This window comes from Carcharhinus amblyrhynchos, chromosome 22, assembly GCF_965287045.1.
Source record: "Carcharhinus amblyrhynchos chromosome 22, sCarAmb.v2.hapA, whole genome shotgun sequence".
In the NCBI taxonomy this organism is placed as follows: Eukaryota; Metazoa; Chordata; class Chondrichthyes; order Carcharhiniformes; family Carcharhinidae; genus Carcharhinus; species Carcharhinus amblyrhynchos.
The window spans coordinates 34091465-34119368 of NC_137345.1; the positions used below are offsets into that span (position 1 = coordinate 34091465).

The 27904-nt window shown below is 39.2% G+C and overlaps 1 protein-coding gene across 6 annotated transcripts in view; it reads right to left on the reverse strand.

Moving 5' to 3' along the window:
* LOC145357047 (protein phosphatase 1 regulatory subunit 12B-like) overlaps positions 1-27904 on the reverse strand; it is a 235361-nt gene that overhangs the window by 168918 nt on the left and 38539 nt on the right. For 5 of the 6 annotated variants that reach the window (XR_013889240.1, XM_080210109.1, XM_080210107.1 and 2 more), the window contains exons 3-8: positions 15503-15662; positions 14017-14161; positions 11124-11198; positions 4156-4235; positions 3887-3925; positions 907-1058 (exon numbers count right to left, since the gene is read on the reverse strand). Coding sequence is in view for 5 of the 6 variants with exons in the window: in XM_080210109.1 (XP_080066235.1) it covers positions 907-1058; positions 3887-3925; positions 4156-4235; positions 11124-11198; positions 14017-14161; positions 15503-15662 (651 nt within the window). In the remaining variant the exon portion in view is untranslated. The remainder of the gene's footprint in view (positions 1-906; positions 1059-3886; positions 3926-4155; positions 4236-11123; positions 11199-14016; positions 14162-15502; positions 15663-27904) is intronic. The other variant, XM_080210108.1, reaches the window with a different exon arrangement.

Sequence of the window (27904 nt, forward strand, 5' to 3'; positions counted from 1 at the left end):
AGCGTCGAACCCTTCGGGTTCACCCTATTGTGAGTTTGCTGTGGGGTAATGACGAGAAAATTGGATCACACAAAAATTAAGGTGTTGGGGAAATACTATTATAAAGAGGGGAGAGGCAAACAAATCAAAACAGTGTACAGATGCAGGGATGAGAGGATAAATTAGCAATGTTTAACTGGGGTGTGAAACGAGTAAGAAGTCTGACAACACCAGGTTTAAGTCCAACTGATTTATTTGATAGTAAACTCGCAAGCTTTCGGGGTTTGCCCCTTTGTCAGGTGAATGGAGAGTTCTGGCCTCGGACAGAGCATATAACAGCACAGACAGTTTACAGGTTACCGATTAGAATGCGAGTCTTTACAACTAACCTGCTATTCAAGTCTTAAAGAAGCCAATAATGTGAGTGGAAGGAGTATTAAGCCCAGGTTAAAGAGATGTATTACCCCCATCTGTAACCCCCATGACTTGCCTGGGTTTGCTAAACCTCACTTACCGTACTGTCTGGAGGCAATACATATCTCTTTAACCTGGGCTTAATGCTCCTTCCACTCACATTGTTGGCCACTTTAAGACTTGAATAGCAGGTTAGTTGTAAAGACTCGCATTCTAATCAGTAATCTGTAAACTGTCTGTGCTGTTATATGCTCTGTCTGAGGCCAGAGCTCTCCATTCACCTGACAAAGGGGCAAACCCCGAAAGCTTGCGAGTTTATTATCAAATAAATCGGTTGGACTTAAACCTGGTGTTGTCAGACTTCTTACTCTGTTTACCCCAGTCCAACGCCGGCATCTCCACATCGTGTGAAATGAGAACAAAGAAAGCAAAAAATTAAAGATAAAATGTTAATTCCATATTCTCTGTACATTTATAAAGTGCTTCCAATGATTTGATCTGTCTTCAGCTTACCTGCATCTATGTCCGATTCAGAATCAGAGGCATCATCCTCCTCCTCAGAACTGGAGCTGCTGGATTCATCTTTTTTACGCTCATCGTCAATCTTCTCTTGCTCAGATGATTTGCACTTTGTTTCTTTTTCTTTCAAAAATAGAGTGTCTTTACTGTGACAAATGGTGAAACAAATCAATTTCAGTTAACTACACAAACTACTTCAAGTGACTGACTTCATAATTACTGCAATGTATCATAGTGAGATGATGTAAAGCTGAAATTTAATTTTGCAACTACTGCAATATAGAGAAGATAACATTTTTTAAAAGTTTGGACGATGTGGAGCAAATGACCAGCAAACAGATCACACAAAAGCTTCTAAGTTCAAGTGTGATGATAAATACAGCAAGATGCTTGCCCATTTTCACTATTATGAGCTACTTATTGAAGAGTATTAGCAATGATCATTAATTTCTTTTTTTAAATCATAGATTTAAAAGGTTGAATCTTCTTCCAGATTTTTTATTAAAAAGCTAAATAGTGACCCACATTTATTCTACTCTATTCTGACACCAATTTAATGAGGCAGAAAAGAAACCCCAAAGTATGGCACTTAGGAATTAAATTTGCAAAGCGTGTTGATCTGGAGGTAGTAATGTTGGAAAACATATTCTCAGCATTAGCACTTAAGAATGGGAGGAGTGGATTTAAGAGGCAGTAGATATTTTATTGTCTGGAAGAGGCATATCAGGTAGATTAGAAATCACTTTCTGAATTTGCTTTGCCTGCTTTACAAGCCACAAAAATGCTGTAAAATTTGCAAAGCTGGCAGAAAGTTTCCTATGGAAACTAAAAACACAATTCTTTTCCAAGATAGGTATTGCTGAATGCACCAAGTGATATACAAGACACAGTGTTATTCTTTTACTCTTGACAGTTTTCTTATTAATCTCAGCTGTACAGATAAACATCTCATCTGGAAAAGCAGTTTCTTTCAGAAATTGCAGAAGTCTACTCTGTAGCTAAATTCCACAGATTTTGATTAGTGGAATGGATCAATATCAGTTTTAAATTTCATTTCTAAGGTATTCTTTTTGCAATCAATCTCTTGACCTTTTTATCATGGATTTAAAAGCTTGAATCTTATTTCAGGTTTTTTTTTTGAAGTGTCACAAAATGGGACAAAATCAATGAAGGAACTTCTGATGTTCAAGAATGTGGCTACATTGTCCAATATCTATTTATACAGAAGCATAACTCTGGAGTTTAACAGCCAAAGCACCTTGTCAGCCCCCAGATCATTTGTCTTTGGCAAATATCCTTATTTCAATAGAAACAGAGTGTTGAAAATACTCAACAGGTCTGGCAACATTTTTGGAGAGGAATCAGAGTTAACATTTCGAGTCAAACATGAGTTCTGCTCAACTGAGAAGGGTAGCAATGTGATAGGCTGTCTGCCAAAGCAGGAAGAACATAAGTCTGGGATATAGTGGAGGGCAGAAAGGATTAAATGACAAAAATGTCATGGATTAAAAGGCAAAGTGAGTGGCAATGTTTGTAGTAAAGAGACAAATCATTTGTCTAGAATGAGTGTAAATGCCAGAATAATGAACAACTCAGTCCTGAAGCATGACCCCGAGCTTTCGGTTGCTTGCCATTTTAACTCACAACCTTCCTCTGATTTCTATCCTTGGCCTGTTGCAGTGGTCCAATGAAGCTCAATGCAAGCTCAAGAATTAAGCACTTTATGGACTTCTGGATAAACTCCTTGGCGTGGTCTTTGATCTTCATTTTGAAGTTATTCTACCTTGTATGGCACTTTGAAGCTTTTATTTTCATGTTCTGACATTTGTAAACCAGTCTGTCCAGTTTAACAAATATTCTTCAACGCTTCTTGAACATCGAATTTAAAAAAAACTATGCAAATTCACTGACCAGGACTTTACAGCCCCGCCCCACCTTAGCACATCTGCCCCACTGTCGGATGCGGCAAGCTATTTAAACTTTCCTTCAGTTCAGAGGGGGAAGGGAGCAGGGGAGTGGGGGAAGGGGGCTGTAATATCCTGCCAGAGAGGAGGTCCTAAAATCCTGGTCACAGTATTAAAATAAATCCTTATAAACTATCTCCAATTTTTTTGACTGCAAAGGAAAAACAGGATTCAAGTAATTTTAGTAGCTGACATGACAGCCTGAATTTTGATTGTAACTGCACAGATTCCGCAGCAGATTCTAATCCTGAGTCTGCAGTTGCCAGTAATGGAACCACTTGATTCTCTACTGTAGGTGTCCTCCTACCTGTCCCCTCCGACGAATCCTGACCCAATCACTCAGAGGCTAGCAGCTCTGAAGTTTCAGCTGCACCGTGAGAGGTGGGCGCTGCTAGGCCAAGTCGGAAACCATGAAGATGCCTCAAAATACAGATGCCCTTGGACAGACAATTCATCAAGGCTCTTTTGAAAGCACCTTCCAAACGCGCAACCAAGGACAAGGGCAGCAGAAGCTTGGGAACACCACAAGCTGGAGGGGAAGGGGAACTACCAGCTTGTGGTGTTCCCCTTCCCCTCCAAGTCACAAATCATTCTGACTTGGAACCCTATTGCCATTCCTTCACTGTCACTGGATCACAATCCTGGAACTCCAGAACAGTATTGTAGGTGTACCTATACCTCATGTCCTGCAGTAGTTCAAGAAGTCAGCTTCTTGAGGGAAATTTGAGATATGCTAACCTAGCCACTGACACCCACAGTTCATGAAAAAAGTTAGGTGGAAATAATAAATTCAGGATGATCAAAAGCACAAGACTTTGCTGATCAGAGTTTAGAAGATTATTAGGGCTGGGGAGCAGTGGTGGAGACTGAATCTCCTGATGCAACTGCTTTGGGACATACAGCCTTTGACTCTATGGCTGCTACAGGCTGGTTCACCACTGGCAAAAAGCCATCCACTCTGCTTTAATGATCCCCAATAAGGTTTTTAATTATGTAAATTGGCTCCCCACCTCAGTGAAGTGGTTAGATGGCCCAGTATGCCTCCCGACCTGTAAGAAGGAAGACAAATGCAAACAGTATTTAATTAAGTTACCATTTAATTGGACACTGCAGTTTACTGCAGTAGGGAGTGGGGGAAAGAGGAGAAACTCCACTAAAATATTGCACACAAGCTATCGTTAAGTGATTAAAATCCAATAGTTGATTTTCAAAGCCAAAAGTATCTAATTAACTAATATCATTTCACAGAAAATGGAGCATTTATCATAGTTCAAAATACCTCAAGTGCTTGGTCTGTACTTTGCAATTTACAGTTGATTCAATGAGCGTTGATCTCACAGCCTGTTTCTCAGTGCGAAGCTGTTAGAAAACAAACAAACAACAATGTCAGATTTATTTTAGCGGTCACAACTGCACACCAATTTCAAATTGTGGACACAAATACCAACTCAATTAATCACTGGCATCATAATCTCAGGACATTCCAGATTACGATACAATAAATGAATAATGAGATATAACCATTTTTTGTTGCTATACTATTTGTGACAGCCAATTTGCACATAATCAAGTCCTCCAAACGATAAATAAATGATCGCATGATCAGTTTTTGGAAGTATTGTTCAAGGGATGAATGCTAGCCAGAACATCATAATTCTCTGCTCTTATTCAAACAAGAGCATGGGTTTTGTTTCTGCATCCATCCGAGCATGCAGGCTAAAGATAACACGTCAGATAGTGCAGCATTCCTTTAGTGTTGCATTGAATTGTCAGCTAGACTGTATTCCGTAGTTGATAGCAAGAATTAAACTCTTCAGATTCAAAAGGAATCCCATCAATTTGGCCAAAGTAACACCAACATGCCCGACTGCAATAGCCAGATTGTGAATTTTGCAAAACAGGTTTAGGTAAGAAGATCTTACCAACTGTTAACATCAGAACATATTTTGGCCAGAAAGCACAAACTGCTTGAAATAGGCCCATCATCATCATCCACACATAGGAGTTAATGTTTCAGGTACACATCCTAATAAAACTTCATCATTCAATACTGACTGATCTGTTGCGAGTTAAGTTTGCTAGTTCTGCTTCAGATTTGTGGCCTTTATGGTCAACATGCACTGAATAACAACTTTGAGATATTGCACAGTACTTTATAGCTAAAAGTACTTCTTGTGACTAATAAAGTTTTTTTTACTTTAAAATGGCATATTGCAAAATATGTATTTTTAAAAATGTTTCAATTCTTATTTTGGATTTAATAGTCACTAAGGCAACAGATTCCAGTCAAAAATCACATTTGCCAGCTTGTAAAATTATGGAGTTAAAAGCTTGCAAAGTATGCACTATCACAAATGTAACAATGTGACAAAAGAGATGAAAGGTCAACAAAAGACAAACCACAAGAGTAGGTAATGCCTGAACAAACCAAGAATTCTAAGGTATGGCTTAGAATGAAAAAAATCACAGAACTGGCACCAGAACTGGAAAGGGAAAACTGGTACACAAAATCCCCGTAAGCTGAAATATTCATTTCGGAAGCCTGAGCAGATTGAAATGCAGCTGTTTCACTGCCAAAAGTTAAGTTGCAGTTTGAGAGAAAGTGATCACCATTCTTGGGGTTTCCAGGATGTTTCTTTGAAAGTAGGATTCTAAGTGAATGCTTTCTTTTAAAAAAGTTGCACTTACCTGAATACTTACTAAGGGGTAAATAAGACTGAAGCAGAAAATAAACTATTCAACAGCACCACAAAGTTAACAACACCTACAACAGTATCCAAAATCAAAGTAGCCCTTTTAAAGTTATGTCAGAGACAGTCATATTAATAAACTTCAAATTTGCGATAGGGGACAGAGGAAAATGATAACATTAGGTAGCTATGAAGACACTTATATGGGTAAATCTATTGATGTGTGTTTATACAGGAGTTTCAATGATAACTCTGACAAACATTATGCAAAATGCTGAATGAACATTTAGAACATAGAACAGTAGAGCACAGTACAGACCCTTCGGCCCTCGATGTTGCACCGAGCTTTGCCCAAAACTAACATCAAGCTATCCCACTCCCTATCATTTTGGTGTGCTCCGTGTGCCTATCCAAAAACCGCTTGAAAGTTCCTAAAGTGTCCAACTCCACTATCACAGCAGACAGTGCATTCCACATCCCAACCACTCTGAGTGAAGAATCTACCTCACACATGCCTCCTATATCTCCCACCATGAACCTTAAAGTTATGCCCCCTAGTAACAGCTACATCCACCCGAGGGAACAGTCTCTGCACGTCCACTCTATCTATCCCCCTCATCATCTTATAACCTCTATTAAGTTGTCTCTCATCCTCCTCCTCTCTTAACAGAAAACTCCTAGCTCCCTCAACTTTTTCTCATAAGACCTACCCTCCAAACCAGGCAGCATCTCCTCTGAACTCTCTCCAATGCTTCCACATCCTTCTTATAGTGAGGTGACCAGAACTGCACACAATATTCCAAATGTGGTCTCACGAAGGTCTGGTATAGTTGCAACATAACCCCATGACTCTTAAACTCAAACCGCCTGTTAATAAACGCTAACACACTATAAGCCTTCTTCATGACTCTATCCACTTGAGTGGAACCTTCAGAGATCTGTGGATATGAACCCCAAGATCTCTCTGTTCCTCCTGTTTTCCGCATGCAAGTTTGCCCTACCAAAATGAATCCCCTCGTACTTATCAGTGTTAATCTCCATCTGCCACTTTTCTGCCCAGCTCTGCATCCTATTAATGTCTCTTTGCAGCCTACAAGAGCCCTCCACCTCATCCACTACTCCACCAAACTTGGTGTCATCAGCAAATTTACTAACCTACCCTTCAGCCCGCTCTTCCAAGTCATTGATAAAAAATTACAAACAACAGAGGACCCTGTGGTACACCGCTGGTAACTGGCCTCCAGTCTGAAAATTTTCTCTCCACCACCACCCTCTGTCTTCTATGAGACAGCCAGTTACTTATCCAATCGGCCAAGTTTCCTTCTATCCCACACCTCCTTACTTTCTTCATGAGCGTACCATGGGGAACCTTATCAAACGCCTTACTAAAATCCATGTATATGGCATCAACTGTTCTACCTCTGTCTACAAACTTAGTTACCGCCTCAAAGAATTCTATCAAATTTGTAAGGCAGGACTTACCCCTCAAGAAAATGTGCAGACCATCCTGGATTAAGCTGCCTGTTTCCAAACGGTCATAAATCCTATCTCTCAGGGCCCTTTCCATTAACTGACCGACCACCGAAGTAAGACTAACTGGCCTATAATTACCAGGGTCATGCCTATTTCCTTTCTTGAAGAGAGAAAAAACATTCGCCACTCTCCAGTCCTCTGGCACAATCCCCGTGGACAATGAGGACCCAAAGATCAAAGCTAAAGGCTCTGCAATCTCATCCCTTGCCTCCCAAAGTATCCTAGGATGTATCCCATCTGGCCCAGGGGACTTATTGACCCTCAGGTTTTTCAAAATTGCTAATACATCTTCCCTCAGAACATCTACCTCCTCCATCCTAAGAGCCTGTATCACACTCTCATCCTCAAAAACATGGCCCCTCTCATAAGGAGCAGGAGTAGGCCATCTAGCTATTTGAGCCTGCCCCACCATTCAATAAGATCATGGCTGATCTGAAGTGGATCAGTTCCATTTTCCCGCTTTCTCCCCATAACCCTTAATTCCCCTGTCTAGCAGAAACCTATCTACCCGTGACTTAAATATATTTAGCAGGGTAGCCTCCACCACTTCAATGGGCAGAGAATTCCAGAGATTCACCACCCTTTGAGTGAAGAAGTTCCTCCTCAACTCTGATCTAAACTACTCCCCCCCCCACCCAACCCCTATCTTGAGGCTGTGTCCTCTAGTCTTGCTATCCTTTCTAAGCGGGAAGAATCTCTCTACCTCTACCCTATCATTATCTTATACGTCTCTATAAGATCCCCCCATCATCCTTCTAAACTCCAACGAGTACAGACCCAGTCTATTTAGTCTCTCTTCATAGGCCATCCCCCTCATCTCCGGTATCAGCCTAGTGAACCTCCTCTGCACTCCCTCCAAGGCCAATATATCCTTCCACAAGTGCGGCGACCAAAACTGCACACAGTACTCCAGCTGCGGCCTCACAAGTACCCTGTACAGTTGCAGCAAGACCTCCCTACTTTTATATTCTATGCCCCTCGCTATAAAGGCCAACATTCCATTTGCCTTCTTGATCACCTGCTGCACCTGCAGACTGGGTTTTTGCGACTTGTGCACAAGGACCCCCAGGTCCCTCTGCACTGTAGCATGCTGCAGCTTTTCGCCTTTTAAATAATAATCCCTCCTACTATTATTTCTGTCAAAGTGGATAACCTCACACTTGCTAACATTATACTCCATCTGCCAGGTCCTCGTCCACTCGCTCAGCCTATCCAGATCTCTCTACAGACTTTCCACACCCTCCACGCAATTTGCTTTTCCACTCATCTTCGTGCCATCAGCAAATTTTGTCACTCTACACTCAGCCCCCTCCTCCAGATCATCTATGTAAATGGTAAACAGTTGAGGCCCCAGCACCGATCCCTGCAGCACTCCACTAGTCACCAATTGCCAACCAGAATGACACCCATTGATACCCACTCTTTGCTTCTTATTAGACAGCCAATCCTCTATCCATGCTAACACCTTACCCCCAACTCTGTGCACCCTAACCTTCTGTAGCAACCTTTTGTGAGGCACCTTATCAAACGCCTTTTGGAAATCTAAAAACACCACATCCACTGGTTCCCCTCTGTCTACCACACTAGTCACATACTCATAGAAATCCAATAAATTCATCAAACACGGCTTCCCCTTAATGAATCCGTACTGCGTCTGCTCGATCAAACCACTCTTTTCTAGGTGCCTCGCTATTTCTTCTTTGATGACAGATTCTAGCATTTTTCCAACTGCAGACGTTAAACTAACCGACCTATAATTCCCTGCCTTTTGTCTGCTACCTTTTTTAAACAGCGGTGTAACATTAGCCGTTTTCCAATCTACCGGCACTTCCCCAGAGTCCAGCAAATTTTGATAAATAATTACTAAGGCATCCACTATCACGTCTGCCATTTCTTTCAGAACCTTGGGATGCATTCCATCCGGTCCTGGGGACTTGTCCACCTTCAGTCCCATTAGTCTATCAAGCATTACCCCTCTAGTGATAGTAACCGCATTTAGGCCCTCATCGCCTACCATCCTTCTATCTTTAATATCCGGCAAACTATTCGTGTCCTCCTCCTTGAAGACCGAGGCAAAAAACTTATTTAAAGCCTCAGCCATTTCCTCATTGCCCACTGCTAAACCCCCCTCTCATCCTCCAAGGGTCCAACATTCACTCTAGCCAGCCTCTTCTTTATATATTTGTAAAAACTTTTACTGTCCTTTTTTATATTTAGTGCTAGTTTAGTCCTTTAGTGAACACTGAAGAGAAATATTCATTCAACGTCTCTCCTATCTCTTCTGACTCCATGCACAAGTTTCCCCTACCATCCTTGACTGGCCCTAACCTCACCCTAGTCATTCTTTTATTTCTCAGATAAGAGTAAAAAGCCTTGGGGTTTTCCTTTATCTGACCTGCCAAGGACTTCTAATGCCCCCTTCTACCTCTCCTAAGCCAATTTTTTAACTCATTCCTAGCTACCTTGTAACTCTCAAGTGACCCAACTGAACCTTGTTTTTTCACCCTTACATATGCTTCCTTTTTCCTCTTGACAAGACATTCAATCTCCTTGGCGAACCATGGTTCCCTCACTCGGCCATTTCCTCCCTGCCTGACAGGGACATACCTATCAAGGACACTCAGTATTTGTTCCTTGAAAAAGCTCCACTTTTCGTTTCTGCCCATACCTGACAGTTTCTGTTCCCATCTTATGCTTCCTACTTGTTGCCTAATTGCATCATAATTACCCCTGCCTCAATTATAAACCTTGCCCTGCCGTGTGACCTTATCCCTCTCCATTGCAATAATGAAGGACACCGAATTGTGGTCACTCTCTCCAAAGTGCTCTCCCACAAATAAATATAAAACTTGGGCCGGTTCATTACCCAGTACCAAGTCCAATGTGGCCCCACCTTTGTCGGCTTATCTACACATTGTGTCAGGAAACCCTCCTGCACACACTGAACAAGAAGTGTCCCATCTGAACTATTCGACCTATAAAGGCTCCAATCAATATTTGGAAAGTTAAAGTCATCCATGATAACTACCCTGTGACCTCCACACCTATCCACAATCTGCTTTGCCATTTCCTTCTTCACACCTCTATTACTATTTGGGGCCTATAGAAAACTCCAATCAACGTGACCGATCCATCCCTATTTCTAACTTCAGCCCATATTACCTCAGTAGGCAGGTCATCCTCAAAATGCTTTTCAGCAGCCTTTAAACTATCGTTGATTAACAATGTTACTCCTCCACCTCTTTTACCGCCTTCCCTACTCTTACTGAAACATCTATAGCCCAGAACTGCCAACAACCATTCCTGTCCCTGATCTAACCATGTTTCCATAATGGCCACAACAAAGTCCCATTTAAAATATCATTTTAGGTAGAAATACTTTGCACAAAGTAAATTTAAAAATCTACTCATTGGAAAGATATTTGGGCAGCACAGTAGCACAGGGTAGCACTGCTGCTTCACAGCTCCAGGGATCTGGGTTTGATTCCCAGCTTGGGTCACTGTCTGTGTGGCGTTTGCACGTTCTCCTCGTGTCTGCGTGTGTTTTCTCCAGGTGTTCTGGTTTCCTCCCATTGTCCAAAGATGTGCGGGGTCAGGTCGATTGGCCCTTATTTGCCCCTTAGTGTCCTGAGATGCGTAGGTTAGAGGGATTAGTGGGTGAAATATGTAGGGATATGGGGGTAGGGCCTGGATGGGATTGTGGTCAGTGCAAACTTGATGGGCCAAATGGCCTCCTTCTGTACTGTAGGGCTTCTATGATTTCTATGGTTTAGTTTGGGTTCTTTTCTACATGGTTATAAAGGCAGTGGTTAGTCGTGTAGTCCAAAATAAGACAATTGCTGCGGTTTTGTACGTGGCTCTGAAAAGCTGCTTTTTTTTGTCTTCTAAAGGACAATGAGTTCACATTGTATTGCTTGAATATTTCATGGTTGTTTTATCAGCCATATCAATGTTCCATCGGATGGACTTTTTAAGCTAAATGCTGTCAAGCATGAGGGAAGAAAAGGCCAAAAAAGTTACTTACAATATTCTGTTTCTTCTGAAGTTCCTCTAAAAGCTCAACAATGCTTTCATCTGCTAAATCAAAAGGAGTCTGACCCTGCAAACACAACATAGATAACTTGTAAATAGAGTCGTTTAGATTTGCATAGGTAGTTCTCAGCTGTATTATTGGGGGATGGGTGTTGTTAATAGAAGGGAGAATTGACGATGAGACTGAACATTTCCAAATAGCAAAGGGCAAACAACGCCTGTATACGCAACACCTCTTGTGCCCAGCTAAAGAAGTTAGAGCAGAGACCACACATAAACAATTGATTGGAAAACTATTGAAAAGGAATTTTAAAATAATTACATCTCAAACATAAGTAAAAATCAATGTACCAAACTCTACTGCTATTTTTAAAGTGAATATCTTCTGAATTGTTGCAAATCCACTAGTCTCTAGTTTTAAAAATATTTCACCATTTGTACAGGTCATGCGGCGCTGATGCTAACATCCTTTGATTTTAACCGAAGTAAATGGGCAGATTATACGCATTTGCCAGACACCTTAGAGGAAAAAAGCATAAGTGACAACAGAAGTTCATTTCAGATGCCTTCTGTCAGCTAAACATTTTTCTCATCATTACCTATTGGCTACAATGGCAGAGATATAAGGATAACTTCGGGAGAATAAAAAGCAAGGCTCCCTGCCTTCCACTGAAGTGCAATAGATACTTCAACATTGAGCAAAAAGAATAGGGCCAGAGCTGTAGAAACAAAAGTATGTGTTGTACTCCAGATACTTCTATTCTTTTAAAAATCATGCATTGGAATAGTTTGGGGCTAACTAGAGATGTTTGACTCCAGCAGTACTCCTCAGCTTAGCATTTCTGATATCAACATGCAGTGTTTATTTCACCATACAGACAATGTCAAGGCATATCCCCTTTCACTCTCCTGCATATAAGAAGCATCAGTTCAAAAAACGTATACTGTTCATTATGGCATTCTACTAAAATTTAAACAGGGCTTATTATTGGAAAATATTTTTCAACCTGAACTACTAATGCAACCTCCTTTCCATGAAAGTCTGAATAAAATCAGGTAACTTTCTCTCAAAGAATAAAGCTCAGCAAGCAGACAAGACCGGTTCAATTTATTTCAGCTGAAAATAACTGAAGAACATCCCTCCAACAATCTCACTGGAATTAATCTTTACAAGTTGTTTTGGAGCTGTATGTTTACTAATACTTCAACAAGAAGTTGGGAGCTTCGTGGATACTACATTTATAGATGTAGTCACCCCACAGCTTAAGAGTACACGGGGGAAAGGGAATGTGTGACCACCCAGTCAAGAAGAAGCGAGCAGGTATTGTAAGGTGTATTCCATTCTCCAATCAATGCTGAGTTGTGAATACTGATGAACGATGGTTCACTGGAGAGTGCAGTCAGAGCCAAGTCCATGACACAATGGGTAGCTCAGCTGCATAAGGGGCACAAAGAAGATTTAGTGAACAACAGTGATAGAAGATTCTATAGTGAGGGGAAAACAGCAATATTTCTGCAATCACTAATGTGATTCCAGGATGGTATATTACCTTCCTGGTGCCAGGGTCAAAGATGTCATCTTTGTTGGCTTCCACATCAATAACAACAACTCTAGGCAGCAAGAACAGAGTTCCTTGTGGGACAATTTGCTAATGTTATTGGGGAGGGTTTAGAGTAACTTGATTGGAGTGCAAAACAAGACAAAGTATCAGAAAGGAATATCTAAGTGCACAAAATACTGGGGAGAGTCATAGAACACAGAACGAGTCAGCCAGCACTGGAATTTTTTTTTATTCAGGGGATGTGGGCATTGCTAGCAAGCCTGGCATTCATTGCCCAACCATAATTGCCCTTAAACAGAATGGTTTGCAATACCCTTTGCAGAGAGTAGAGTCAACCACACTGCTGTGGACCTGGAGTCACGTTTAGGCCGGACTGGATAAGAATGACCGATTTCCTTCCCTAAAGGACATTAGTGAACCAGGTGTACCAGGTCGCCACAACACTCCCCTGCATTTCTGGATTCCTCGTCCAGTGACAATACCCCAATGTCAGTATGTTCCCTAACGTTCTTATGAACCTCTGGGTGAGTTAAGAAATCTATAAAATGTCCTTTGGTCATATCTTGCATTTACATTGTACTGTGGTGTAGAATCTCTACACCACAAGTGCACAAGAGGCCATTCAACCCAGAGTCTGCACTAACTCTCTGACTGCGTATCTTATGGCTTATCCATCTAACCTACACATCTTGGGACACTAAGGGACAACTTAGCATGGCCAATCCACCGAATTGGCACATCTTTGGGTTGTGGGGGGGCACCAGGAAGAAACCCACTCATACAAAGGAAGAATGTGCAAATTAAACAGTCACCAAAGGCCAGAATTGAACCCGGTTCCCTGTAGCTGTGAGGTAGCATTGACACAATTCGCCAATTGGTTTACATGTATTGCATATTTACACTATTAAAGTACAAGTTAGATATGACAAATTATCTTTCTGAATTTGCATTCGCCTATAAGGATATCACTGGGGTGAAAGAATTGTGAATAACTAATATTCTTTTGTTCATGTTGAAATCCTCCCAACCTTTTTGTCTGTTGTAATACAGTTCATTTTTCTTGTTCAATAAATAATTTTATTTGATGTTCAAAGCTCATCTGCAAACTTCTGTGAATTTGCTCAATAACATCCTTCCATAAATGCTATCTTAGTTTCTTTTAAAAAAACTTCCAAACCAGGTTTAACTGGGATCTGACTTGTCCATTATCATCATCCTGGATGGTAATTTCTAAAAAATAATTTCAAAGCAAAATTTAAATGTAAAATTGGGTTTCAAAAATGCATTTAAACAATGAAAATTAGTTTATTAAAAGCCACTGACCACTTTGTTAACAGCCTCCATGTCAGAAAAATTCTCCACAAGGACTCTACAGGCTTCTTCTTTACACCAGTGAGCAGCAGCATGAAGTGGAGTCCACCCATCATTGTCCTTGACATTTACATCATATCCAGCCTGTATCAGCAGTCTAGAGAACAAGCACCAGAGTCATTAGAGCACATGATGGTAATTCAGTCCATGCTAGCTCTCTGTCAAGCAATCCAATTTGTGCAATTCTCTCACTTTGATCTCTGAAACCTTACAGGTATACTTCTATTTATTTTTAAAATCATTCACCGTCTCTGCTCCCACTAACCTCATAGGCAACGTGTTCGAATTGTTGTTAAAAATGTAATCCTCACATCCCCCTGCACTTTTGCCCAAAACACTCAATCTGGACATTTTAATCCTTGTGCCATCAGGTAATGGGAACAGTTTTATCTAAACCTGTCATAATTTTGTGCACCTCTATCAAATCTTCCCTTCACCTGGTTTGCTCAAAGAACAACAATCCGAGCTTTTCTAAGCTACCCTCTGGATAAAATCTTTCCTCAAACCCAGTATCAAGCCATAGGTTGCAACTTCTTGCAAGTACCCACCCAACCCACCCCACCCCCTTGCCAAATTGTGTGTGCATGTGTGCGGCACGCCAATGTTCACAAGTTATATAAAGCAAAACTTGCCTCCCCCACCAACCCAGGCATGCAAAAAACTATGGGTGGAGAGTGTCTTTCACACCAAATACTGAGGTTAAAGTCATTTTGGATTTGATTATATATAGTTAAACACTAACCACAAGATAAAATAAGTCATGTAATCAGAAAACAATAGGTTTCACTGAAAATATTTAAGTAAGGAATACATCATTTTGGAAGATAATATTCTAGAGCAGCAAATTCATTTAGCATTTAGTTCTGCACAAAGAATAAACAAAATGCACCAAATTCAGCAGGTAACACGTTTACATTGATCAAGAAAGTTACAGTCAATCCATGTCTGTGTTGAGAGCTGCTCTGAAACAAATGTGTGGTGAATGGCAAGAGGGTTAATGCAGGTGAACTGAAATTGGCACCATTACCTGAACCAGGAAAAGGAAAGGAAAACTGGCCAGATTATTAAACACCGACCCTTGATGGAAACCTGCATATTTGGCATTTGACAAGAAGAGGAATGACTCAGCTGTGATGATCTATAACTGAATAGCCTGCCAAAACTGAAGTCAAGGTTCAAGGTGAAGAGTGACCACTTCAAGTGAGAGTCAAGAGGGTGACGAGTGCTGTACACCCACACTGAATAAAAGGTTGAAGTCTTCAGGACTGAAAATTCTCAAGGAAAACACACAGCCCAAAAAACATGCTTATTCCGTTTTATCATATCACCAAGAAATAAGCGTGTAGGATTGGATCGGTAAACTCAAAATGAGCATAAAATGTATTCTCACTGCTATGGGTAGCTGATTTCATCTTATTTTAAACTATCATGTACTTACTTTAAAACTTCCAAGTAGCCTTTTGCAGCAGCTACATGCAAAGCTGTGCCACCCGATTTGGTGTTCCTTACATCTTCTATTTTGCCACTGTTCAACCACTGCCTGGCATCCTGAAGCATTCTGTGTTCTTCCTCTTTCCTTGCAACCTCAACATCAATTCCTATGCAAGAACAGAAGCACAGGGTGAACTTAACTCACTATATTTTCTCAAATATAATCCGGTCATACAAAAACCTGCATGTTGCATCACAAAGAGGCTTTGACTGCAATAGAAGTACAGATCTGTCTGTAACACGACCTTTGACAACCACACAAAAAAAAACAAATGGTTGCAATAACAGATCGAGTGGGGAGGCCACAAGCAACATGCATCAGTACATTAGGTTAACTGTGTTTTAGTAAGATTATAGTTATGTATACACACTATTCTTCCATATGTAATAATTATTTTTCAACAACTAAAAGTGGCTTTTCTTCCGTGAAACCGTTGTTAATTATACCTCCAGGCTTGTTACCAATTATGCTGAAAACAAAACTATGACATCCGAAGGAAAACAACACTGTACTGTGGAAATATAGTACACTTAAGAACAACTGACCCAAATTTGAAGGGACTATGCAGAAAGCTGCCCATAAAGATATAGCAAGCTCCATGATGTCAATTTTTCCCATTAAGTCAATTTAATTCTTACATCACCTATAAAAGACCAGGAACAGTGAATCATTAAGTAAACTGAACAACCAATCAGACTGAGGAATTCTCAGACAGCAAAGCAGGAACTAAAAAGAAATGATCATTTACTTTTTTAAAAAATGCATTCATGGAATTAGGGCATTGCTAACTAAGCCAACATTTATTATCCATCCTTAAATGCCCTGCTCTAATAAACAACAAACTAAAGATTCAGATCCGTACGTGGGATTATCAGAAGCTGAAATAGTATGAAATTAACTTTAAAAATTTAAGCATTTTTTAAATAGAGGGAAGACACTGGTATTTTAAAATGTATTTTTTGTGGTCAGAAAAGCTGCCTAGCTGTAATTATGACTTAGAACTCAGTTACACCCCATTCACCGAGACCCAACTTTTTCAATAACTGCTACAAGCAAGTGGGTACATAAAATTTTAGAATTCACGTTACGTTACATTGCAGCACCAAGCCCTGGAGAGAAGGAAATCATGGGCAACAACTTCTGAATTATCACGTTTAACTGTGCGCGTGTGGAAGCAATATCAGTAATGACAGCTTCACTGTCAGTACAACTGCAAATTACAGGCCATGTTACTCAATGATTTAAAATAACTTTTCGATTATTATTGAAGTACTTGGTATGAAATATTTATTCCAACTAAGTTGACCAAAGAAAGGTGTGTGGTCTAATCAATAATAACCTCTTAACTAAACACTGCACATCGTGGTATACAACTTTGACCTGTATTCAACTTCCTAGTTTGTATCACAACTGATTATAGTATACACATTAAAACTAAGCTAACCAGTGGTTTGATAGCAGATGCTCAATATGCAAAGACAGCAGCACCTGAAAATGAAACAGTGTTACAACATAAGTATCATAACCAGTTCCTACACGAGCTGGAAAGACAAATAGAGCATATACTGTAATGACATTTAATCCAATAATTGGCAATTATAAATAGTATTTTATATCACATAAAAGATTGACTGCAACCTGTTTGAAAATTATGGATACAAAGTTATGACTAATCTCTAACTTAAAATTTAGATTTTCTCAAATCTTACATTTTATTCTTTTTGTTTTTCAAGTCTGAGGCTAAATTTCTGGTAAAATCAAGAGTTTTGTTCTATCCCAGCTTCTTTTTCATTTTGCTCAATTCTATTGTCAAAGGTTGTATTTTTTTTCTTTATTCTCCCATGAGATAGCTGGCAAGGCTAGCCCAGCTGTGACTGCCCGTGGACTGAGGGTAGTTAAGAATCAACTGCATTGCTGTGAACCTGGAGTCGCATGTAGGCCAGGCTAGGTAAGGAAGGCAAATTTCTTTCCGTACAGGACACTTGTGCATCAGATGGGTTTTTACAGCATTTGATGATTGTTACGCTGGTCGCAATTAGAGATTTCAGTGATTAGCTAAATAATTACTCAATTTTATGTACAAATTTGTATACATGCAAGAAAAAATTTAAAGAGTTGTGGGCAATTGAAAGTGAGTATTTAAATTCCTTGTAGTCTTTGATAAGGGTCAGAAAACATTTAAACTAGTTGACAGCTTAGCCAAAGCTAAAGCAATAATGAATTAATAACTGATTGTCAAAAATGAAGAGAAAATAAACCAAGATACAAGTATACAAGCCAGAGGCCAACCCTGGCAGAGGTTTGGAATTCTCTTTTGCAAATGACAAATAAATAGAGGTTTGACAGAAAGGTGAGCATATGGAGTTAAGTCACAGATCAGCCATGATCACAGGCTCAAGGAGCTAAATGGTCTATTCTTGCATTCCTATGTTCCAAACAGCAACTCACTTGATCAACCACCATTTTTACACCATTCCTGATGAGGAAAGTTCATGTTTATTGACGATCACAAGTATGAATACATCAGCTTCCACACACATATGATACCTATGTTTATTTTAGTACCACCTCGCTCAAACTCTCTACTGTCCCTAAATTATCAGACTGCTTACCTAACATCCACAATTGGATAACAAATTTCTTCCAACTAAATATAAAGAGCGAATTCATTGCCTTTGGTCCCTGTTCCACTCCCTTTCCAATAATTCCATCTGTTTCTCTCTCCAAGGCTGAATCAGGTTATTCTAACACACATCGTCAAGCCTCCTGTATTCTATCCATCGCAAAGTTGAGGTTATCCAAAATTGTCCATGTTCAAAGACCTATACAGAATCTGGGTTAAACACTTCAACTTTAAAATTCTTATCCTACTTTTCACGTTCCTCCCTGGCCTGGCCACACCCAATCTCTAATTCCCTCCAGCCCATAGGCCTCCAAAGATATTTTTGCTCCTCTTGGCGAGGGCCCAAGCTCTTGAATTTCCGCCCTAAACCTTTACCTTTAAGGCGCAATATTGTGATGTTTTGAATCATAATGCTTCTGTGAAGCGCCTTTCATGACTTTAAAGGCATTATACAAATACAAGATGCAGTTAAGGGTAGAAGAACAATAATAATAAAACCAAATTAAAGAATGGAGGATGGGAATGGGGTAAAATTGGTATGCAGTATGGTGTTAGTTGCTAACACTTCCATGGTGTACTTGATTTGAATGTTAAAATTCAAATAATAAAGCTGCTGCAATTCAAATGGGTGTTTCCATGGAGCAAGTAACCTGAAAACTTAAGAGCTAAACCAGGAAGTCTGCAAATCCTTGAGCATCCTGCACATCTATATTTCGTAATCTCAATCTGCATGTTCTTCCCAAATTATTGCTGATACTTTTTCCAAGAGAGAGGATGGCACAGTGGCATAGTTGTTAGCACTGTTGCCTCTCAGCGCCAGGGACCCAGGTTCAATTCTGGCCTTAGGTGACTGTCTACTTAGAATGTGCACATTCTCCCCATGTCTGTGTGGGTTTCCTCTGAGTGCTCCAGCTTCCCCCCTCAGTCCGAAAGACGTGCTGGTCAGTTGCATTGGCCTTGCTAAATTCTCCCTTAGTGTACCCGAACAGATGCCGGAGTGTGGCGACTAAAGGATTTTCAGAGTAACTCCATTTCAGTATTAATGTAAGCATACTTGTGACACTAATTGTGAGGAAATAGTGAAATTCAATAACTGAAAATTAATTTTCTTGTCGATGTCACAAATTAAATGTAAAATATATCCAAAGTAATGGCTTCCATGCCAATTGTCATTAATATTCATCGCCAAGTGGCATTTGTTTATAAATACAAAGCCTCTATTCCATACAAGCGCCTCAAGAGGGCAGTGTTGTACTGTTTGAAGTGTGAATTGAAATAAGCCAACTTGTTAGAATAATTATTTTGTTAAGAAAATGAATTATAGATAAGGTTAATTTTGTGTTTCAAGTAAGTTATTCTCCAATTATCTTTGAAAGGCACAATGAGACAATTTGGAATGTACAAGACAAGAGATTTTCAGATTTTTGGGTCTCGACTAACAGATATAAGATTAACAGTATTTATACCATATCTGTAAAATAGAAACTGACCATGCGGTTTAATGCTAATATACAAATTTCAGTATAAATTGTCATGTTTTCCAAATAAAGTACTTCTGTTTAAAAGCCAGGAAATGTAATTTGGAACATGACAGCGAGATATAAGAACATAAGAACATAAGAAATCCAGCTGGGAGACTCTACTTATTAATTTGGATTTGACATGAGTTTATTTAAAAAAGGCAATTCATTTTTTTGCACGCTTTCCTTTAATACTGTTCTAAAATACTTGCAACTACATTCCTATCAAACACTCAATCCTCATGTTTATCAAATTCTATTTCTTATTTACCTAAAAGAAAAAGTTGTGCTAAATTCTGGAGCTGAACTTCAGCTTTACAAAAAAGGAATTTAGGCCTAGAGCCAATTGGTTTCTGAGGGGAAATCTTTTAAAAACCTGGGTTACAATTTTCTTAGGACAAATTTAATTGAGTAATCTAGACTTCTGCAAAAATGTAGTTAATTAAAATGATAGCTCCTCATAGCATGTTTCAACATCGATTTTTCTTTTGACAAGTCAAAATTAGTCACTGGCTACAATTCATTTTTAAATCCACCTCATCATGCACCATGTGGCATAGCTTCCAGCTAGATATATTTTAAACTGTTAATTTTCACGAACACTGCTTTTTAATGCGAGGAGGAAGATAACAATACTAGGGATGGAATTCTCCAACCATTCATGTCCTATTGATAGCGAGAATGGAGGGCTTGGCATTCAGCCAAACCTACGTTCACTGCAGCGCAATCAGAGAATCCCAGCTATGGGCAAGGTCGGAGAATCCAGCCCTAGTATTTTCACAACATTATGACTTCCAAACCACTTTTTTAAACTACAAGACAGCAGACTGACACAGGGAAGACAACAGTATACATTATGGTAGTACTGTTAAATCTCCATTAGTTAAAGAAAAATGCAAATAATTGCAGGAAGGAACTTGCTTATAAATCACTGGACGGATGTATCTGAATTTAAATGCAAATTTTGCTAATATCTAAGAGAACTAATATGTATCAATGTTGTTAGCCATATTGGGAGACCATAACTTATTTTCAACACGAATACATGTGCCAGCTGTATGTATAATGCAAATAAATAATTCTACTCTGACTGAAGTTGTATAATCCCATACAGTTAACAATAATTTATTTAGCTCCATCCTAAATATGTTAATTTAGTTATCACTAAACACGTCTACAATAGTTACACCATTAATTTGCACTGCATTTTGTAACTTGATTTGAGGAAGGTTGAATTACATATTGGTTGAATTCCACAGAATTCAATTTTATGCAGAATTACAATAAAATAATAAACTGACTATACGCTATCACTAGCAGTTAATGGTTAACAGCATAATCCAAGGTTCAGTGGTAGAACTTGCTCATAGTTGAGTTCAAGTCCCACAATGTAGGAAATGCATGCAACATTAAACTGAGGTTTGGTGGCTCTCTTGAGCAGACATGAATGATCCCATTCAAAGAGGAGCAAGAATATCCCCCTGATACCGCAGTTACCAGTTATCTCTTGCCTAACACAACAGATCATTTATTTTACTGTTATTTGTAACGTGTTATTGCGCACAAATTGGCAGCCAGATTTCTGATATGTCAATGCAGACTCGGTTTCAAAGTTCTTCATTAGTTGGGAAGTGCTTTGGGATATCCTGGGATTGTGAAAGGTTTTATCTAAACACAGTAATTTGACAAAAGATGTGTTGTGGCTATTACCATTCATTTTTCATTTGTATAAACGATTTCTAGATATTTTTACCACTGCCACCTAGATTGCCAAAATCAATTAGGTACAAAAAAATGTACAATGTGTTGAAGAGAAGGGTAGCTAGAAATGTGGCCCTATTTAAATCTACAGTCAAGGTTATATGCATAAGAATAGAACAGGCAGTCAAGGTTATATGCATAAGAATAGAACATTTTTCCCTCCTTGTCACCCCCAACTGATAGTATTCTTGGGATAGTCAGAAACCATGCAGCCATTTGCCTGGCCTAGAAGAGCTGTAATTAGTTGCTCCACATCTTGCCAAACATGGCATGACATTTCCACTAGGACTCGGAGTGTTCTTATCATCAGTCAGAAGCTGACAACAACGTAAGCAATCTAATGATCCAAAAACAACCAGAGTACACAATCTTGCCATTTAATACAATGCTGCAGAACTGTTTACTAGTGAATTTAAAAGTTTATTCTAAAATCATTCGTGGCAAATCACAAGAGAAATTGAGGTTAGGTTAACAATGTTTTGTTGAATTGGCAACCACAAAGGAAAACCACCTCAACACATTTAATCAGCAAATCTGCCAATAATTTAAAACTGCCATACTCAGATATGGAAATACAGAATCAAAAATAAATTCTAATTTCTGAATCCATTTCAGAATTTAGTCTGTATGTCAGACACTAAGCAAGATCATGCTGAGTTCAAATACAGCTATCAGTGGTCATTAGTTGGTAACAACTCAGCATCATTTACCATTTATAAAATATGGTTGAGATGCTTTATCCAACAGTGCTATATCTCGGTACTGAACATAAGATATATTTCACATAATTATTGTCTTTCCCAGAAACCAGTTACAGAAGGATACATGTTGTACTGCATTCAATGCTGCCATGCTGGTTATAATTAAATAGCATCTACGCAGTATGAAACAAGTCTTTTGACCTAAATGGTCTTGTTGGTGTACTTCCTGTACACAAATATGTTACCATCACGCTTAAGTGTTTGCATGCAGAATGCCTAAGTCTAGTATATAAGATAATAGCATGTCATGCAATATTTGAAGGTGGCAGGATACTGAGCAGAAATACTCTCCTTGGGTTGATTTGTCTGCTCCAAGTTGATTTACATTCTTGCAAGGCGAGCATACATTTAACATGAGTACCAATATTATTAATGTAAATTGCAAACTTGAGCAGGAATCCAGAGAAAAGGAATTTGAAAGCAGAAGAAACCAAAATTACATACAACCTTAGCTAGAAAACACTCAAGTACTGTGCTTGTTCTGATCTCATTTTGCAAAAAAAAGGAAGGACTGAAGAAGGTGCAATAAAAAAGACACAATGATGACATCAGAATAGAGTTGAACAACTTGAACAAATTGGTGTTTTTCTCCTTAGAAAAAGAGAAAGTGAGGAGCAACTTAAAATAAACTCAGTGGTAATGACTTGGAACTTGCTGCCTACAGGGGTGCTGGAAACAGTGATGTAAACAGAAACTGGATAGGCACTTAAGGGAAATAAACATACAAGGCTACAAGAATACTGCAAAAAAAAGACTGATTGGATGTTCTACTTAAAGTTGGCATGGACTTGATGGCCAGTTTCTTCTGTGCCATTATGACTGTATAAGAGAAACGGCTGAGGAGTGACTTAATAGGGATCTTTAAAATTATGAAGGGTCTTCAGAAGATAGACACAGCAAAGACATTTCCACTTGTGGGGGAATTCCAAACTAGGGATCACAGAGAGAAATAAGTAAATCCAATAAGGAAAAAGGATAAACTTTGTTACCCAGAATAATTAGACTGTGGGACTTACTGTCATTTGAGATAGTTAAGAGGAACAGTGTAGATGCCTTAGGGAAAGCCAGATAACTGAGGGAGAAATACACAGACTAGATAGAAAATTAAACAAAAAAAAGCTATCTCCTTTCAATTCAAGTAACACGTCACCGCACTGACTCTGCACCAGAGTGCTGTGCAGATAACTTTCAGTACTGAGCATTTTCACTCCTCATTATCGATGCCCCTTTCTACCCCATCTGCTCACAACATCAGGATGAATTTGGTTTCACTCTGTCTTGCTTCTGTTGCAGGCACATGACCAAAATGATGAAAATACAGAAACCACTTAATGTATATGAATGCAATCTGCACACTAATTTGAGTTCCAATCAGCTGGCCTTGTTAACAGTGAATTTTACAATTTAAAGCATTGACAGAGGTCAGCTAAAATTCATGCTGCCGCATTTGCTTAAGATAGCTGAAACATCAATTAAACAAGAAAGAAATCTAAAAAAAAACCTGCTTTACCAGAGGTTTCAAATCTAGATCATTTATTACAACTAATGGCTATAGGCACAGATCTGGTGAAAAGATAACAGAGTCCCTTCTTTACTTCGGTCAGTTCATTAGTAGGGAAATCTTCCTGCACAGCTATCGAGACTTTGGTAACAGATTCTCATCTTGAAATAATAATGAAAACAAGTGAAGAGGGTGATCAGTAGGGGGCACATACCTTCACCACACTATGTTAACTCCAAGTTGTTACAATTATGCAGCTCTTCAATGAGGATTTCCCTGTATGGTTGCTGCTCTAACTACAAGGCTGAAAAAATATTTTTATTGAGAGCTTCCATCACACCAAGAAGGCTTCAGACTAATCCAACAACCCGCTCTGAAAAATCTGCTCACATTCTGGCATCTTATGGTAGATTGTACCATGCAGCCGAAACAACCCACAACATTCAAAATAATAACAAAATAATCATTCTGAAGTAAAGTCAACCCACCCTAGCTCCCAATGTTAATGGGTCTTTTAAGAAATTCAAGGATTTGGATCCAAATCCGCACCTTCGCCAAAAACTAATCAGCTCTTCTTTGGGCCGTACCCCATCTGTGTACAGAGTTTCACTGAAATTCATCTGTCAGTTTGAGATGAATTGTTTGCACAGACAGACAAACAGACTAACAATGTGAGGAAATATCATCACCTCGCACCTTCAGTGGCATGGATAATGAAATCTGCCTTAATAATATTTTTATTAAATTCAGTGCAATGTATCATTTACTGACGTTTGCTCGTGTTCAGTGCAAACTCATCTTGGCTCCCAGTTCACCACTCCTCAAATTTAAAATACACTACTAGTGTTCAAATCCCTTTAGAGGTTTGCTCCTATCTAACTTCCCCGAGTCTATATCACATTTATGTAATCATTGCATCCTACGAAGTTGACTTTTTGAACATTCATCAGCATCCTGATACTCCTTGCTTACAGCTCACCAACGATCACCATTCCTTTTCACCCCTAAAGCTCTCCTTAAAAATTACATTTTTAACTACTATTTGCCAGATTTCCCGTCATCTATTTTCATCAGGTTTCACCTTAGTGGAACACATAAATACACGTTGTTGCATTCATGTGCCACTACATCTGTTGCAGATCATGATCTGATGAATTCCTGTTAGGAATGGTACAAATAGTTTCATGCGAGTCCTGGAGTTCAGCTGTGTTGTCCATTGTATCAATAGATTATGCATTTAACAAGAATGCACATGGTCCCATGCATCTCCCATCCCAATGCTTGCTGGTTGACATGGAATCCCAGTTAAGCAATGCCTAAATTTTAAAATTCTCATCTATCTTTGTTTTAGATGGCCTGTATCAGAAATCTCCACAAACCTCCTCCTTCTCTCCTCCCTCCTTCCACTCCATCCTCCTAATCATAGTCTACATTATTTTGTTACAACCACTCTAATACAATAGTGAGCATATATCTTTTAACATCAGCAACACTTGGATGGCATTTGCTAACAGGCTATTATGAGGAAAAAAAATGGAATCAGTTTGACTCTTTATTAAATTTAATAGTCTCAGAGACTTTAAACTGCAGTGTTTAAATAATAAATGACTATCAGTGAATAACTGATTCTAATTATTCAATCTGCAAATAAGGAAAAGGAAATTTCTCTGAAAGTGATGGAAGATCTGACAGAGATAACCATAAAGGCAATTAGTTCAACAATACAACTCATCCAAAGTGACAGCAACCTACTGACAACTTCAACTAATTTCTCTCCAATTGGGCTGTACAGTACTTAGCGTTGCAGCCTCACAGCACCAGAGATCTGGATTCAATTTTGGCCTCAGATCACTGTCTGAGTGGAATTTGCACACTCTCCCCATGGGTTTCCTCAGGTGCTCCAGTTTCCTCCCACACTCCAAAGATGTGTGGGTTACGTTGATTGGGTACGTTCAATTGCCCCTTTGTGTCGGGGGAATAGCAGCTTAAATATGTAGGGTTAAGGAGATATGGCCTGGGTGGGATTGCTGTCAGCGCAGGCTCAACGGGCCAAATGGCCTCCTTCTGCACTGTAGGGATTCTATGAGTTGGTCTAGATACTTCTGCAGTGTATCCTTATGAATTATTCACACTACTGCTTTTGATTCTCTATTGTTGTGCCGGCTCCTATCACTCTCTCAGTCACCTGCTCTGTCTGGAATATTCACTCTCCCCAACCATTCTCAATGATCCTTTCCCCATTCAATTTTATCCGAACATTCCGTGGCTACATTCTGCTCACGAGCCCAAATGCTAAATGATTTTATTTTCATTGTCAGTTTGTTCAATGGTGAAATCTCCACAGTATGATTTTATATTATCTGAAGTTTGAATATATTTTACTATCATAGGGATGTACTGTATATGGATGTACTGTACGTGTATGATATTTCAGTATTTTCTCTTCTGAAGAAAGAAGCCCAAAAAAACTAACTCCAATTTATTTAGCAGTTATGAGAAAATCTGATTTCGTTAAAAGTTGCACTTTTCTGAAATATGGCAACATTAAGTGAGGAATTGCTGTCATGTATTACCATCTAAAACTGCACAACTCAATTATAGGTCATGCAAATGCATAATAAACTGAATGCTCAGTTACAAAGTAGGACAGAGCCGAAAGTCTGGTTTGCTCATTTCAGTTAAGCAGATTCACAACATATACTCTTTACCTCTCTTGTATAATGTAATGAGGCCAAATTCATGAGCCTCAGCTGTTGAACACAGATATGTTACACTGGAAATAAACTTCTATCTTTTGACCCCATGACCATTGTATAAGATGTATTTTGCAAATTCAGTGCCTCAAGTTTCACTTGCTTCAATAATGCAGGTGAAATAGTAATTTTCTCCATGTCGATCAAATCAAAGAAGCTTTAGAGAATCAGAAAAATACCAATTTATTTTAAGTTTTTATCTATTTCAAAAAAATTCAAGTTATTTCGACCTTATTACCTTAAGGATGTCATATAAGTACATGACCTGCAAGGTAATTTTCTGCTACTCGAAGAATGGTTACTCAAACTGACTTACTTTCTATAACCTCCTAGTTGTATGTCAAGTCATTAGCATAGGTGAAATGGCTCCCAAACAGGGCCCTTCTTGCAAAGTATTAGTCAAAGAAGTTTGAACAATTGTACGATTAGTAATTACGACTTTGAACTCTGATAGCAGAATAATCAGAAGTGTGGGAATAGTTGAAAGGTTAATTAGTTGAAAGCACAAAACTGAAGCAAATAGTAACTGGCACGACAACTGAGTCTTCCCTGGGAAAATCATGTAAGTGCTTCACTGAACACATCCTCAACAAAAAATCTGAACAACAGGTTGGGAGCTTGTAATTTAGCACTGCACAGCACAATGCCTCTATAATCAGCTATCAATTTTAGAGGAGCATGGAATTCTTGAAGACCTGTATGGATTTGAAAGGCAACACATATCCAAAGATCTTGGAGAGGAAAAGGAAATTGGAAGCAATTTTGCCAGCAATCAGTATGTCTTTTTCTGAGACGCAGTGATAACGTTGACTTTGAAAGGAAGGTAAACAGGACCTGGGGCAGAACCAACTACAATATTAGCACAAAGGCCAGAAAAGGAATTCGGTCAGAAATTTCATAGGATTGGGTTCAAGCAACCAGCAGGTGAGATTCACGGACAAGATGTGCCTGGAGGCGGCAAACTAGGGAATAGAAGAAAAACTAATAATGCAGAATCAAAGCTAGCGTACCAAGCAAGTTGTAATTAGGTGGAGATATCACAGGTGCAAATGAACAGATGGTCTCAAATCTGACTAAAAAAATTCTAGAGCTTTTAAAAATGAAAATTTCTATTATTAGTACTGTAATCCGAGGGCTGCAATTCCTCACTGTACTATATTTTCTATTAACATAATGACTTCTTACACTCAGACTGAAGCAAGCCAATAACTTGGAGCAAATCCCTAGCACCATTCATTATTGTGCAAGGAATCATCAGAGCACCGAACTTCAAAAACCCATGCCACTGTCTTCTGCTATTTACCCCCAGGGATCTGCCATCAAAGGAGAATAACTTGGGGCCAAGAAGAAAGATCAGTCATACGAGCACAAAAAGCACACATACCTGAAACTGACTTCCTCAGGTAAAAGGATGAATCTCACAAAGAGT